Here is a 17,181-nt window from a genome sequence, read left to right on the forward strand (position 1 = left end):
GAGGATGCCATGTAATCAGCAGGAACCGAGCTAGCTAGGTAAACATATCAGCCATGCTCGGGCAGGTCCATAACAGTGTTACAGTTACAGGACTGGCCGCCTGGATACCATAAAAAAACAAGTTACAGGCCTGGGGCGCTATTAGGTGGTGGGCGACGTATGGAACGATAGGTGAAACTAAACTAGGAACACAGGGACGTAATTTTTTTTTAAATAACTACCATACACTTGGGAAGTAATAAATGTTTCTAGTCACGAGGTAAACTACCCAGCGTTGGTTAACTAGCGTAACTATGCAAAGATGGCGAAGCCTAGGATAGGCAGTGCCACGCTGCGCGAAGCCAACAACATGCTCCTCGATCCTCATACAACCACAGAACCACTACCCCTCTCTCTCCAGTTCCGTTATAGCAAGAATTCAGTTAAGGGTTTTAGCTCTGCTATTTCTTGATTGAGATCATTTTGAGGTCACTTCTTGTAAGTTCTCAAAAGCAGTCGACACAGTTTTGGACTGTTGGAACGCTTTACTCCAAGGACAAAAAGTCAGATGATGAGTAGGTAGGTCTGTGCTGAAACGGCATGTACAGATACTGGATATGTTGAGACCACCTGAGATGCACGACAGCGGACTGGCTCGTCAGTGCTTATGTTGCAACCGTGGGAGTCAGCTAGACGCTGGTCACGCTGGTCTCCTCAACCTGGTCCTGTGGCTTTTTTCTGTCGACAAGCAACGCATATGATGAACAAAACAATTGTATCGAGTTTCAAAGGCAAGTACAAACACTGTAACAGCAGGCCAGATATATGTAATGTAAAGAGAGATCCCATGTTTAGTGGGTGGTAACATTTCTTTTCCTCCGAAAGGGGCACCGATCCATGTCCTAGTAAGTACTACAGAGCTATTTCTCTGCTTTCTAAAGGGCCCAGTCTACGCACATCAGCAGACCATCCATATCTCCTTGTTATATACGGAAGGGAGGGGAGCTCACAGCAGAGCATTAGCAGCAAAATCTCCTTGTCCTAGTAATGGTGTGTGCATGTCTACTACCTATGTAGCATCAGAAACCTATACGCCGGTTGTTGCATACCGAGGGCATCTGTAAGAAGACCCTACCCTAGAGCGCTCACGAATGTACAGCAGACTATCCCTTTAGCCTTGCACGGCCTCAGCTCTCCGTCGCCTTTGCCGGTGCCTCCATGCGATTTGAATGCGGCTTGCCGCGAGGATCCTCGGTGACTCGTACCTGTTCATGATGATCAATAAATCAGTAAACACAAGAATGGGCCCTTGCATGAGGAAGCTCTCGCACTAAACTTCAGCAAATGCAAAGTCCCCCAACGGTATGAGAGGTTCAAACAGCTGTCGATGCTAACACAAGCTAACACATATTTTGTTCCAAATAAAAGAAATCTTTGCAGGACAGCATATTTGGCAAGATGAAAACCCAACGTGAACATTTTAGTGAATAAGCTAACACAAACTAGCACAAGTTTTTTTTTTCTTTTAAGCAATAGAACATGTTATTAGTTTCTGTAAAACTAGGCATTCAAGCCATCTCAATGTGAATAAAGCACAAACTGAAGTACCTGTTCACGAATTCAACTGCTCATATGAGAGAGGAGGATGGAAGAAAATGAGTAATAGCCGAAACTTAATGGAGAACAATAGTTTCGGGCTATAACTAATGATAGGCTAGATTACTTACCTAATTGCAGCAATCACAGACGGATTACACAAGAACATTGAAAACTCTGATGTAACTTCTTCCAGATCACTTCTCTGTAGTACGAAAGCTTCTACATTTGTTAAACATCTGATGGTACGTATCGACATCCAACGAACGGGATCGACCAGCACCTCCCCAGCATCTGATAAAACAGAAGTTCACATGATGTAATGTAGAGAATATTCAAAAACAAGATCAGTTGATCTGAAGGAAAGACAAATGCAAATTAGGAAACCAGGGAAGATGTGTGCGGACCTCTATTCACTGACGGCTGCTCCAAGTACCACATAAGGAGTTCCTCACCACACACAGCTCCTTTATGTAATTGAAACTTGCTACCATCTTCAGCGATGCTTTCTAATTTTCCCCGAACTATAAAGACCACCTTTTCAACTGGACGGCCCTGGCAAATAATGTCGCTTCCAGTAATGTACAAGTTATGCTTTAACTTGTGACAGATAGCATCCCAGATTGGACAGTCCTTGACAGTGAATAAGCGAAACTGTAAATAGACAGACGTCATGTTTATCAAGATAAATCCTATATTTAATGAATGGATGCTCCCAGAGAGCCACCATATTAAGCCACATCATCCGAATGATTTAGACAATTAGATCTACATATTACATTAGGATTAAATAAGGATTAATTCTGTAGATAGCTGCATGCAACATAAAAAAAGGCCCTCCAGCTGGGCACACGTGTCAGAGTTTTAGCAGGACTTATCAGAAAAATATGCACAGGCATAATCTGGCATGTGTGAGTGTGACAGACATATTTGTTACAACCGAACTCTTATAGAAAGATAACACCGCATGTAAAACATGCAAATTTGTGTTCATACAAACAAGTACTTCCTCCGTTCGTATTTAATTGACTTTAGTTGAAAGCATCGACAGTTCATTTTCTTCTCTCCCTCGCGTCGATTAAAACCGAACCGAGGGAGTAACTACCAACATGCATGATCAAAACTTTGATCCTACATTTCTCCAAGTAAACCATCTAGAAAACTGACGTATCTTTTATTAGCCATGGTGGTAATCAGCGCAGACAATAATGAGAGGGTCAAAAGATAGATTTTTCCATTTGTAGGTAGGGTAGTTAAGAGTTTTTTAGGAGCAATGAAACGCTGATTTCAAAAGAACATGGCTCCGAGCTACATTATTACGTATCTGTCTATCATGTAGTGTGCAGGTATATGATCAAGTAAAGTATGAGAACAAGATGCCGATAAGAAAGATAAGCCTAAACATAAGTATTCCAATTATCGGGGTATAGATATCCATCTCTGAAGTAAGATTTCATGTGTCTAAATAAAGACAAACCAACGGTCAAGAATACATTTTGTAGCCTGTGTCAGTATCCAGAATTCCATTTCTTTAACACCACTAGAAGGAGAACAAATCATTTTTCAAATGTATCTTGCTTCAACTTGACTAAATTAATTCTTGTTTACTACAAAATAGCCAGTCCATGCCTTTGCCCATGCTGGTTGATGACTAGAACTATTATAAAAAATATTCAATGTTTGGGACAGAAATTAACAATGCATCCATCCATTGTCACCTAAATGAAGATGGAAAGGGAGGAAGGCAAGTAATTGCAGAGATGTTAAAGAAGAACCTTGTCAAGGAACCTGAAGAAATGGTGCTGTATATCCCTTTGAATATCTTCTGGTAAATTACTCAATATCTCTTCTTCATTCACTCCTCTCGTAGCCACCCAACTGAATCTTTCTGCTTGTCTAACCCTCCTGCAGGTTCATGAAAAATTAAGCGCCCTCACCTTCAACATTTATCTCCTATAACACGTGTTCATCCATCCTCTTCCAAAACTATCTCACATCCTAATTCTTATTTCAAACCCTAAAATGACATATTTGTGGAGTGGCGTATTTATTACTAAACGTAGATTGACAAATAATTCTCATGTATCTTATTTAAATTGGTGACCATTCATTTGGTCCAAATTTAGTATTGCGTGGCATATAACTGAACAGTATATACAATACTATTTATGATTTGATGGCTACACATATAAATTGGAAAGTGAATCCTAAGTATTATACCCGAGGTAGAGGTTTAAAATAAAGACCTAGGGAGAACTACTATTCCTTGTTCTTTCTGCAATAGATCTTATTGTGCCTTATGGGTGGGGTTATAGTACTAGTATTTTTGCTTGCTCATTTAATGGAAAACATGGAAACAAAAGTTGGTCTCTCAGTTATTTGATTCGTGAAATATAGAACCTTCTCAAATCTTCTGGGAGTTGCCTGTGTCCCATCCATTGTTCAACATCATGCCTCCTAAGTTGCATGTCCAGTCTCCTGTGAGCAAGGAAATAGATGAAGGTGACTAGTGCACCACGGTACATGCTCATTGTAGTGCAAATCTTTTAGCTAGTTGTCTTTCTATGAAGTCACCATGCACAAGATTGAGATGCTACCATGTCATACCAGTGTGTCGGTTCATAAGGTTTCTGTTCAGAACGAAACAATCATGCCCCTAGTTAAGCCAGACAATACTAGGATTTGAGGTTGGGTAACTTGCAACCCCATCGTAGCATCACTTACTACTATAACACTAACCTAATCATACTGCACATCAATTGATGCATCTAATGCTAGCTCACTTTCTATTTGATAACAACTGGAAAACTCCATATATTAGGTTCTCTGGTGATAATATAGTTATGCGATCATGATCCCTAACCCAACCCCCCTGCAATCCTTAAAACAACACCAACCCAACCTATATGCACAAACCATTCAAAATTATCTTATAGGCTTAAGCATTTAAGTCTAAGCTATTTAGGCCAATGGATTAGTTTTGCAATGGGAAAAAAAACCGGTGCCATGTGATGAATAAAATTGCAACACAACTGCTAACCTTTTCCCAAGAGATTGTAGAAAGTTCTGCATGTTCCCAATAAGTAATGCAAAAAGCAACAACCCCAGTACAATAATAGCCTTGGTGAATAGAACCTCCCATACGAAGTAACTTGGGACCAAATTGCCAGCTAAAGTACTTATTTGCTGCAGTCAAATAATTGAAGATAAGCCAAAAACGTCATATAGTTAGGACAGTAACTGTACAAGTCAAGAGTCAGAATACTGAAACATAAGAGAACATCAGTGTTTGTGTAGAAAAATGTATAGACTGGTACAGTTGAAGATTTTGCCTGCTTGCTATTACAGCAGGAGACAACTTTGGGCTAACCATGTAAACAGAGAGCAAGTTACCTGAAACCCCCAAAATAATGAATACACATAGCGGTTAATGGCGGGTTCTGCAGTTAGCAGCACAACTTGCTCATAGATCCCATACTTATAAGAACCACTTGTAGTATCAAAACAGCCTTGTGTCATTGAGTGGCTGAACCAGTGGTGCCTCTTTTCTCTAACATGTTCACTAATGCCATATCCACAATCTGTGAACTCGGCACAGGATGTCATATTCAGTGCAACACAAGCATTCTGTAGACACTGATTAACGTTCTGCAATAAAATGTGGAAGGAAACAAGTTAGCATAACTGATACTTTGGGTAATATTTAAGAGGATTGGGGCATCAAGATATTAATGATCAAAGAACAAAATGAGCAAGAAAGTACTCAGGTTGCAACATGTTCAATGTGAAGAAGAAACAAGTCTCCACATTGAAGATAATAAGCAAGCTCAAAAATTCAAAACTCATATATACTTATCATATGTGCAAGCATGCCCCTGAGCATATAATAAGCATAATATATTTTGTAATCCCTTTACTTATTTAATTAAGGAAATTAGCGTTCCAGAGGATTTCGTAACCTCATTTACGGAAATCCCATAGAATTCCAGAGGATGTATAATGTATTGCACATATAGTTATGTTAACTTCCTGAATTACAGTACCAAAGTCATTTCCAATGTCAGGAACTAAATAAGACAAGTCGGCAGTATAATTACATGAGCAGTGCAAGACCGTGGTTGCCTTTTTTGGTTCTCGGTACCAGGGACACACCTAATACTTCCTTTTTCCATGTTTACATAGCTTTATGTGTACTAAATCGAAATTATGTTAATATTTCTGGAATATTGCACTCTGAACTTTTAATTTTTCACTATTTAGGTTGCTGAATCCCCCCTGGGGGGCAATCAATTTTACTAACATAATTGATATACAGTTCGCTATTTCATCATTGTCTTTCTATAAGAAAAAAAAGGAAGCATTTTACCTTCGATACGAAGAAAAATACAGCATGAACAATTCAGGGAAGCAGTAGGTGTGCCTAAACAAAAGCTCTATTTTATGATGATGATTACATAGTGCATTACATCTTATTATAGTAAAACTCAAACACATCAAGGAAACCTGACCATATATTTTTATAAATTCATCAACTCATTTCTTTTCACTAGCGAGAATGAAATTATTAATATGGCTATCAATATTCCACGGGATTAATGTACACAAAGAGACTGACCTGTAGCCCAAAGTGGTACCAACATGAACCAACAACATGCCCAGCCAAAACAAATATTAGAAGATTAATCACAAAGTTAGCCCATGCGGATTCAAAAATGAATCCATTAGCAGATTGGCCACCAAGCAATGGCACAAATCTGAAGATTCGTGGGGCATACTGAAGAATAACTATGGCACGCAACAAATTCTTCACGTAGTTTGCACTGGATAACCCAACGTACTTAGGGATAACTCTCATTACAATCACCTGCATGACAGAGGAAAAAAGTGTCAAATGTTGGCAACATATATAAGTATTCTAAAAAATGTGATTCTATGCTAACAACATATTTAACCAATGAGATCGTAAAAGCTTGCTGGTTTTCTAACTTCAACAAGATAAGTTCGTAAAACGTATCTGTATATACATTTCTTGGCATGGGCCCTTACTCTCTTCCAATGGACCAAAGGGCGACATATGTCATGTACAGGTGTAGGGAGACAAGCAAAGCAGACTTTATAAAGAGACCAAACACACAATTAATACAATATCTGACACAGCTATGCTAGACAAAACTGCATTATATTCTGTAGTGCTCATTGGACACTAAATCTAAAAGTTCTCAAATTGTAGTGTTAGAAGCCTCTGAATGCTTTGCGATCCCAATTCGAAGAATACTCATATTTACTTATGACAAATTAGCTAAAGACCTGGGATCTAGTTACCAGGACCAAACATGAACAGCTAAGAGTGAAAAGCTTCCTTGGAAATTGTAAAAAGAAAATTTGGAGAACAGAAAGGGTGATTTGTCCCCCAAAACAACACAATCTAGTACAGACTCTTAAGAATTCAACAGTCCCCTCAATATGGGCATGATGCAACAATCATGCCCATCTTCAGACATACTGGGCATGGTTGTTTTCTTCACACATATTGCAGCAACCATGCCCATCTTGAAAAGCTTTTGCATCAAGTAAGACTCTTCTTGTTTCAAATCACTAGGTGAGATCTTCATGCAAATTTTCTAGTTTATTTATAGTGCTTTAGGATTAATTATTTCTGGAATCTTGTTAGGCTAAAAACTTTTTTTCGAGAAAACGCAAAGGACTCTTTGCTCTTATAAACCCTAATACTAAATTACTAACACTCCACAAGAAATAAAGAATGTTAATAACTTGAAGGAATATTTTTGGAGGAAAGTATGGACAATGGTTTTTCTACGTAATAAAATAAACTGTCTGGTCGCATTATTCAAAAGACAACTTAATTCACATCCTTATATAAGAAACTTATATTCAAGCCAACAAAACATACAGTACCTGAGGGAGTGGAAGCAAAACAAAAAAGTCGACTATGAAAGCACTGCGAAGATAGTGGATACAAATTTTGCCAGGCTCATCAACTAAATCTCCAGACCCAACTACTCTTGACTCCGGATCTATGTAGGCCATCCTGAACTGCAAAAGAAATTCATCTCATGCATGTTGATCCATATTCCTTTTTTGACAAAAATCTCAAAGTTCTGAAGATAGTTTATGACAAGGTAGAGCTTAGTTAGGCCCAGGATGGGCTCAGGCCCCTCATTCTAAATGGGAATCTCAGAATTAAGTATCAAGGTGTAAAAAAATTTAGTAAACAGGCCCTGTATAAGCTTCTCCACAAGCATTAAGCAAACATAAATACAAATATCCATCAATAATAAAACAACCTGTGCTATAACAGAACAAAAACAAGCTCAAACAGAACAAGTGCTCATGCTGTAGACAGTAGAACAACGTAAAACACTACCAAAGGCTAATGACAATAATTGCTTTAGAACTGGAAAGGAGAGTATAATCAGTAAATCAAGGCAAAGTTCAGCTAATTACTAGACTTATGCTTAATAAGGTAGATCAAACGTTTGTGTATTTAACTCTTATCTGCATTAAAATATATCAAGCTAACAAAGAAGGACAGCCATCTCTTTTATGTGGTCATGTTTCACTAATAAAATAGCAGGCTGTTAGACACCTTTCGTTCAGACAGTTCTTGGCTCGCTGTAACTCTCCTTTTTCTCTAAAATCGGCGAAAAGAGTGTGGCAAGAAACTAAACAGTCCCTAAAAATGGGAGAACCTTTATATCGTGATGCACTGATTGCAACCTTTCAGGCACAATTTATAGGCAGAAACTTTATGCTAATACTCTGTAAATATGAGAAAATTGCATAAAAGGATGACACCCTAGGTCCCTCGCAAGAATTCTGGTCATCAATTAGAAGTCAATTGTGATGTATCAATAGAAGTGAATTGCCAAGTTAAGAAAATTCGCAGAGCTTAATAGTAACTTATTTAGTAAAGAGTAAATTCCAATGTGGACCATGCAGTTATTATAACCAGACTTGAGACTTCCACCACATTACACTGGATTTTAAACCACAAAATCCTGATTTGACGCTGGTTCAGCCTGTCAGTGGATTTTTTCCCATTGTTAAATGTGGCAACTCTTCATAATAAAAAGCATGGGAAACACTCAACAAACACGTGGAACTTACAAAAGGTGATTGTTTCCATGGCCTGAAACCTATTCACGGAAACTATTTCTTACTGCAGGAGAACTGCATATTCATTTCGGAGACAACGAAGAACATAAATTGAACCAACTATGTGACAATACATCACCTGGAGTAGCATGTGAAGAAAATAAACTGCATCTGTCAAAGTTCTTGCGGCAATTAATGCTTCCCCAAACTGCCAGTTGAATACTATGCACTTGTTATCCTGCACCACAAGAAACAAACATGCACAGTTATAGTTAACTTTGCTGTTCGGTCAAGGCTATCGAGTTCAGAATTCAGAAAGTAGCAATCCTGATTAACAAATAGTTATAGTTACATTGACAAGAAACAAACATAAGGTATTTACTTTGACAAGAGATTTAATATTCAGCTGTAAAGTCAGATATTGTAACTTTATGTAGCAAAAGAACCAAAGGAACAATTCGCAGGATGTTAAATATATCAAAATATTGAAAACTACCTTGTCTCATATATTGAGTACTTTCAAGAATATGTACAGTAAATAAACTCTTGTCATTCCAGGTATGGCACAAGCTCGCAAGCCCAGCCTGTAACTACTGGTCATGATACTAACTAAACACTCAAACATGGGCACTAATTTTGTTAGAGGATGGAGGTTGTTTCCAGCCATCCATGATCTACAAAAACGGTTGCAGGTGCCCACCTGCCAATAATATATGGTTTAGCTTTTGCTTTATTGAAGTCAACAAAAAAGGCATCTGACAATTGTAAGGAAAGCAGCAAATTTTGGTAAAGCTCAAAGACCATCTTGTGGGACCAAACTTAGAGGATAAGTGGCCTATAAACAGTGTGGATGCCATAGAGATACTGTGGACATTAACAGCGATCAGAACTTAGAGAAAAAGATATAAACTTACCTTATCCATGGACAGTAGGAAGAAAAAGAGCGGGTCGATGAAAATGGCAATTAAGCATGATATAGCAAAAAACTTATTCCATCGACGAACAGCCTTAGAATGTGGGTTCATAACTGGAATGTATGGAAAGGACGACCAAATTCTCCTCATCCATCCACCATCCTGGCCATACAGAACATTGTCAAACTTCAAGATAAGGGAAAATATATTAAAACCACTGTCGTCAAGAAAATCAAAGAAATAAAGCTGCAGCAAAAAATTTAAGTAAGAAATAATGGCAAGATATCTATACTTCTATAGCCCAGGAATATGTAGCAGATGTCACTACTAACAAAATAAATGCACATTGCATATGCACAAGATAAGTACGGTCCACAGTTTTGTGTTGTTCAAAAGTACATAAACACCTCCTAGAGTTAATGAACTCTGCGGCAAATGAAATATACGCTGTGCCCTTGTAATTTTCTTCTGTGAAATCTTTAAACAAAGCAAACAAGACAATTTGGTCTAGATGGCAATTTCGTAAACCTCTATATCAAAACCATCTGACCAAGCAGCCTTATTATGCTCCATTTGAGAAATATATAACCCTAATATCTTTTAAAACAAAAGGAGCTCGCAGGCTCCAGCTTATCTCTATCCAGACCATCACAAGGTAAATGAATGTGCAAGCAGATAGGAATGATCTTGTTCAAGATTGAAATGTCACCTTATCATCAAAGAGAGCTGGCCTTCTTTGGAGATGCATTTTGTTCTTTGGACAATCTAAGCAATCAGGATCATCGCATTGCCCCAGTGATCCAGAAATCATCAGCTTTTGGTGCTTGGGAGCCTGCCCAGTGGACACAAGAGGAGCATCCCTCTGAACGATCACAGGAGAACTGCATCTGAAGGGGTCTTCGGGAGATTTTATAATATACCACGTTTTACTTCGTTTCTTTACTATTTACCACACATTACTTGGCTATTTATTATTTACCACATATTAGATTAATTTCTTTATAATTTGCCATATTTCTCCTTTTACGAAACTATTCATTTTTTTAACACGAAAATACATAGTGAAATACACTGCATGTACGTCTTTGGCTGGAACGAACCTAGCTGGACATAATCGATCAACCAAACGTCTGGCCAGTGCTATTCCCCATTCTCACTTATCCGCGTCCAGTGAGTTCAGCTCAATCCACTAGCACATAGGCGAGGGACATCCAGGATCCACGCCGGCCGGCCGGCCGCCTTGTCGACTGGCCGAGCCCCGGCGAGCTTGGCAAGGGTAGGTGCGAGGGAGCCAAGGCAGGGGATGCAGGTCAGGAAGCAGGCGCCGCTCGCCATGGTCAGGAGCTCGGCCTCCGCCACGACCGCTTGAAGCCTTGAACCATGCCGCCAGAAGCTTCGCCAGCGCGTCAGCAGTTTCGTTGAGGTCTCCCCCATAGATTGCCGGCCGGAGTACGGAGCCGGAGCACCAGAATTGACGACAAGGACGACGTCCACGACGCACGGACGCCACGGCCACCGCGCGAGTTCTTCTTCCTCTCTGGCGTCGCCTTCGTCCTCGAGCCGTCCGCCTTCGGCAACAGCCCCGCGGTGAGCATCCGCAGCGTTCCCGGCTCTTCCCCGGTCTTCTCCGTCGATTTAGCCGTGTATTGGTGAGCAGACAGCTCCTCTCGCTGGATGAATACACGGAAATTTTCGAAACGGTTGCTTGCTAAATCCACCAATACGCTGAAACATAGCAGATCGAATTCCCCAAACATTTCGAAATCAAACAGGGCAAATGGGGAAACCCCATTAATTCGCCCAAACATTTCGAAATCGAACACCCAAAATCAGCGAGGCCGAGCGCATCACCTGGTCCACCCGCGGCGGTACCACGGTGCGGAAGATGAGAGCTCTTGGCACAGAATTTCGCAGGAATTAATATGAGAATCGCTGAAGAAAAACCGTCCGAAATCGAAACCCTCGCCGTCTCCACCCTGCCCGCTGGATGAAGGCGCCCCAGAAATTCGAAATGGCTGCGCGGTAAACCCTCCTAAAATCTCCCACCACTAAAACAACCGCAAAATCCCAGCGGGAAGCACTTCACGGACCATAATCCGAGCATACAGAAACGGGGGAGAAATCGCCTCTCCGACTAGTCGCTTAACCAGCGACTTGGACTCGTAGTACGGCGCAGAAAGCCAGAAACCCTCGGAACAAAAACGGGGCGAGTTGGGGGGAATACATCACCTGGCGACCCCGCCGCGATACCAAAGGAGAGGAAGATGAGAGCGCCGCCGAGAGGAGCTCGCTCGCCTCTCGCCTCTCGCTCCTTGCTTCGCGCCGCTGGCGAGCAAGGCGCAGCGGAGGAGAGGACCAGCGCCTCGCTCCGCCGGACTCGGAGCCAGGACTGGAATGGAGAATGGTTGGGTTCGGAGAAAGCTTCACCTAAAAGGCTAAGCTGCGAGTGGCAGCAGGCCGCAGCGCCCTGGAATTCAGCCCGCAAACTTACGGTAGCGCGATGGAAATAATTGGGCCTTTCGGGCTTCAGGCCGGCCCGCCCGCAGAATGGTCCCGCTCAATCCCCACGTTATAAACCAAGGCGAACCCTATATGCCGACCTCGTTGGCCCATTTCGCGATTTACTTTTTTCTGTTTTCTGGTTTCTTTTTCCTGTTTTTTTTTTCTTTCTTAATTTTTTAAAAAATCTTCAAAAATCAAAATCTTCAAAACTGAAAAAAAAAATTAACTTTTTAAAAAATGTTTGGAATTATTTAACTTTAAAATCTTCAATTTTTAAAAAATATTTAAATTTGAAATCGTTCAAACTTAAAAATCGTTCAAATTTAAAAGAGGAGCTCCCATAGACGAATCCTATATGCGGACCATGTAGGTACCTACCGCACGCGGTATGGACCGGTCCGGTTAGGCAAATTTTTTCCTATTTCTTTCCTTTTTCCTTTTCTATTATGTTTCTTTTTTGTTTCTTTTTTTCGTTTTCTCTTTTCTATGTTTCTTTTTTTTGTTTTCTGGTTTTATATTTTATGTTTAAAAAATAATCTTCAAAAATTTTCAAAATTGCTTTTCTAAAAGCATCCATATTAGAAAAATGATCAAGAAAAATGTTTAAAATTTGAAAATTATTTAAATTTTAAAAAATATAAATCTAAATTTTTTTGAATATTAAATTGTTCAAATTAAAAAATAGATTAACAAAATTTCCACTTTAAAAAAATTATATTGAAAAAATTGTTGAAAATTGAAAATTGTTCAGATTTGAAGATTTTACACATTTTGAAAAGTTAAGATTTCAAAAAAAAATGAAATTTGAAAATTATTCAAAACATTCAGATTCAAAAATGTGTAGATTTCAAAATTGTTCAACTTTTGAGAAATGTTCAGATTCAAAAAGCGAACGTAATTGTGTCTACTATTGAGCAAGTAAGTATGACTTGTTATCCCTTTTAACTGCCATTGCTTTGCATTTTTGAGTTCTCTGCTATATTGAACTCGATGTTTGATGTAGGGGCGATGCGCTTCGAACAGAGCTCCACGTATCCGATGAAGACGCGGGTCTAGGTAACTTTGTCATTGCCAAGGTCACTAACCCACTAGCAACCACCACGGAATCATCTAGGCCCAATGACTTCGAGGAGATCCCCCAAGCCCTGGCCGAGAAGAAGGCCAAAAGGTCAGGTGCCCTTAAGGGCATCCACATATCTTATGCTCCATCATCCCCTCCCAGGGACCACGTAAGCTTCCTTGATTGCTTCTTTTCTTCTGTATCTCTTGGATTTCCTTTTGAACCTTCTGTTCTTATTGTTTGCGTAGCAGTTCACCCAAGAGACGCTTGATGTGGCCACCCGTTTTATCGGGTTGGAGGCCGAAAATAAGCAGCTTCGCCCAAACTACGAGTTCGAGCACTCTCGGGTAAATGCCATGGCCGACAAGCTCAAGGCTGCCGAGGAAGCACTTGAGGAGGTCAAGGCATCCCTGGCGGCTGCCGAGAAGCGTTTGGAGGACGAGAAATCTACGCGGAAAACCCGTGAAGGGTACATCCGCCAGCTCTCAACATTTCTCTTCTTAGTAAGTACTCTTGTTCTTCTTGTGATTTCATCTTCGATTCCTTTCTTGTCTTTAACGTGATTCAACTCTTTTAGAGCGCACTGATCATCCGACAATGCTTCTTGACGAAGAGAAGGTTGACCCGACGCTTGATGCTCTCAAGTTGCTGGAGGGCAACAACATCTATGGTCGCAATGTGATCAACAACTTCCGCAAGGTCGTTGCTCGATTGCACGGCCATGTCTTCCCCACCGAGAAGCTGGCCGAAGACTAAGATCTTCTTGAGCTCGTCTGCAAATTTGATGCTCCCGTCGCTCGCAACGGCAGTCGAGTGTGGAAGTGGCGATGGCGACGCTGATGGCGCACGGCGAGCCAGTAAACTGGAAGAAGTTGAGCTCCTCGTACCCGAAGGATGCTGCTGGCAAGAGGGTGATCCTTCAGGACTATCTCCTCGAAGCTTAGAAGTACTCTGGTGCTTTTGTTGCCATGATGCAGCCGACGCGGGGGGGGGGGGGCTTCCTCATCTGGTGGTCCTCCTCCTTCAACTGGAACCCCCACACCCAAGGTGCCATAGATTACCTTTGGCTTTCTAGGTTTTCTTTTGTTTCTACCTTGTAATGACTATAGTCGTATGTACGGCGCTCCAGACTATTATTCATGCAATATAAATATCGTTGTCTTGAACGAGTATTTCTGTTGATTTGCTTCCTTCCCGATACTTTCTTAGAGTTGTTATGTTGATCCCTTTGCTTCTTCTATCAACCTTACCTTTTGCAATCCCTCGTTAGCGCCGGAAGTACATCTTGACTCTAGGGTTTATGCTCCACAATCCGAGGCACCAGATTACTTTGCTTTGGATGAACAAAATCTCCGCGTCCAATAACTTCAGGGTGAGGTGTCATATTTGAAGAAATAGCTATTGGTTGCTCTAGGGAAATCAAATCATGTTGTCGACTGTGACAAGAAACTCCAGGATGCGACGAGGGAAGTGGTGCGGCTTGCCAAACGTGAAGAGTATTTGCTTGACCTGCTCTCAAGGGCGAGTGATGACTTAACATGTAAGTGAAACAGAGGGCCCCCCGAGTGCTTTTATTCTGTATCTTCTTGACGTGACTTGTCCTTGTAGGTGTGTTCTTGAATCCAGAAGCGGAGAATTTTCGCGTTGAAGAGCGGGTGCAGACGTTGACATAGCTGGGGACGTCGCACAACGTTAACTTCTGGTCCAATCGTCGCCGAACCACCACCATGGTATACTTCAAGACCGAGCATCTGTAGTGAACGAGTACTTGGAATACTATCGGTCTGCTCTCCAAATGTTCTACATTACCATGTTTCCTCGAAACTCTTCAATCCAAGGTTTGGATGCTCTGCTGTGAAATTTTTCCCACGCCGAAGATATTCGGCGCTTCGTACGCATCCAACTTGTTACGGGTGTGAAGTTTGCTCTTTCTTGGGTACTTTTTCATAATTCAAGGCTTGACTTGGATGCCCTTTCTCGAGGTCTCCCGTCTCGCCGGGACCCGTGGGATCCTCGTATGGACAAGTTTTACGAGAAGACTCGTGAACCAGCTCTACGAATTGTGCGGAAGCTGTTGGAGATAGATGGTGAATATTTCACCAGCTTCCGCTATGCCGATGACGATGCTGTAGAAGCTCCTGCGCAATAACTACGATTGCGTATCTTGTAATGTATAATGTAACCTTATGAACAAAAAATGGTTCCATATAACTTTTCGTCGATGTGTGAGGCCTTTTCGTCTTTTATATCGATGTCTTTTTTCTTAAATCGATGTTTACTACTCGGGCCAAGACCCTCTTAAAAAGTATTTCCAGGCCTCGAGTCGTTCGAGTGTGTTTATTAAACAAGCATTGAATCGAAGCCCCCGAGTATCGGGTGTAAATCAATAGAAATAACTAAAACAAGATGAGAGAATTTATCTTTATTAACCCCGAAATATGGACGTACAGTATGATCGGTTGGATGCAACCGAAGGCACATAGGGCGACGAACTCGATAGTATGGCTAAGAAGCCTTATTTATAAGTAATCCTAAACTGTTCGGCTCAGAAGCCTGGACGTGGGCCTTATTCTTGAATACAAAAGCTAGGTACTTAAAAGTAGAAGCAACGTAGATGTTGGACGTTTCCAGCGCTAGTGTAGGAACTCAACGAGCACGCTTTCCTATGCAACATTGGGACTTGTGGTCATGGACACTGCATGCGTTGAATCGGAAGGGTTGATCTGTACTTTCTTGTCCTTGTCTACATCGAACGCTGGATCAGGTAAAGCCCGACGTACGTCTGGTGATACCTCATGATCGACTGCGCGCTGGACTTGGAGGAGCTCTGCGTGCGTCCTGAAGGTTTTTAATATCTTGTGGAACTCCTTGTCGCAAGCGTCGGAGCGAGCGAGGTTTCCCTTAACGGTGATGACTCCGTTAGGTCCTAGCATCTTCAATAGGAGGTACGTGTGGTGAGAGACTGCCATGAACCGAGAATATGCAGGACTTCCTAGTATGGCGTGATATTGTGATGGAAAATCCACGACTTCGAACTCTAGCTTATCTCTTCTGAAGTTTACCCTGGCCCCGAAGACCATCAAGCCAAATATTTTCCAAAGAAGTTTCTGGTTTTCCCGGAATTACTCCGTGGAACGCATCATCCGAGGGCGTAAGATTGGTGAGGGAGATGTTCACTGCTTGCAATGTTTTGGCGTAGATCAGATTGAGGGCGCTCTCTGCATCAAGGAACACTTAACTGCAGTCATACCAGCGATATAAGAGTCAAGTACCAGGGGTGAGTGGCCTGGTCGAGGAATTTTTTAAGGATGATCCTCCCTGCCAAACCCGATGTACTGATCGGACCAGTCGAGATACTCTCGCGTGGACAATGGCACCTGGATCGCGAGGTTGACTTATCGGGTGATTGTCTTCTGCTGCCTATTGGGTGGCCTGCTCTTCTGGATCATGTTGACTGCTCCTCTGGAATCGGTGTATCCATTTGGTAGGTTGCAATTATTTGTCGGTGCTGCTTGTATCGCCAACAACGGATTTTGTGGAGGTAGTGGTTGCGGAGGGGGTGCGCTGAAAGCAACTGACCCAGGCGCACCAGTAAAACCTTGCCTGGGAGCATTTTGATTTGATCTTCCGAAGACTAGGAGCATCCGCTGAAAAGTCCTGCAGTCCTTCAACAAATGATTTGACTGCCTGCGTCCTTCATCGTCGATGTAATAGTCCATAGTGCACAGTGCCCAGTGCGTTAAGTATTTTCTCCTCTGTCATCTCAGGCTGCGGCTGGAACCTCGGCCTGGGCTTATATGCCCGCCTGCTGGAACTTGGCTCGTCTCGATTGCCACCTCGATATTCGTTGTTGCAGTAATCATCTCTTCTATCGTCTTTGCTTGAGAAGCCAGCTGCGACTTGCGCAGGCTGATCATAGTCGTCGTAGTTTCGTGTCCATCGCCTGCGATCGTTTCCACGCCTTGCTCGATCTTCTTCGTGACCTTGCTTGTTTATTGTTGGCTGCATCCTCAC

At 41.7% G+C, this 17,181-nt stretch overlaps 1 protein-coding gene across 1 annotated transcript; it reads right to left on the reverse strand.

Moving 5' to 3' along the window:
* Nucleotides 1–779: 779 nt before the first annotated feature.
* Nucleotides 780–12,007, reverse strand: LOC127317785 (probable cyclic nucleotide-gated ion channel 20, chloroplastic). The gene is made up of 13 exons (XM_051348375.2): nt 11,835–12,007; nt 10,315–10,467; nt 9,606–9,767; nt 8,831–8,929; nt 7,492–7,629; nt 6,191–6,439; nt 4,969–5,223; nt 4,616–4,761; nt 3,976–4,053; nt 3,351–3,480; nt 1,983–2,229; nt 1,707–1,869; nt 780–1,244 (listed from the first exon to the last, which is right to left on the reverse strand). The coding sequence occupies exons 2-13, from the start codon at nt 10,414–10,416 to the stop codon at nt 1,151–1,153; spliced, it is 1,863 nt and encodes a 620-aa protein (XP_051204335.1). The 5' UTR covers nt 10,417–10,467; nt 11,835–12,007; the 3' UTR covers nt 780–1,150.
* Nucleotides 12,008–17,181: the final 5,174 nt, after the last annotated feature.

The sequence above is a fragment of the Lolium perenne genome, chromosome 7, assembly GCF_019359855.2.
Source record: "Lolium perenne isolate Kyuss_39 chromosome 7, Kyuss_2.0, whole genome shotgun sequence".
Lineage (NCBI taxonomy): Eukaryota > Viridiplantae > Streptophyta > Magnoliopsida > Poales > Poaceae > Lolium > Lolium perenne.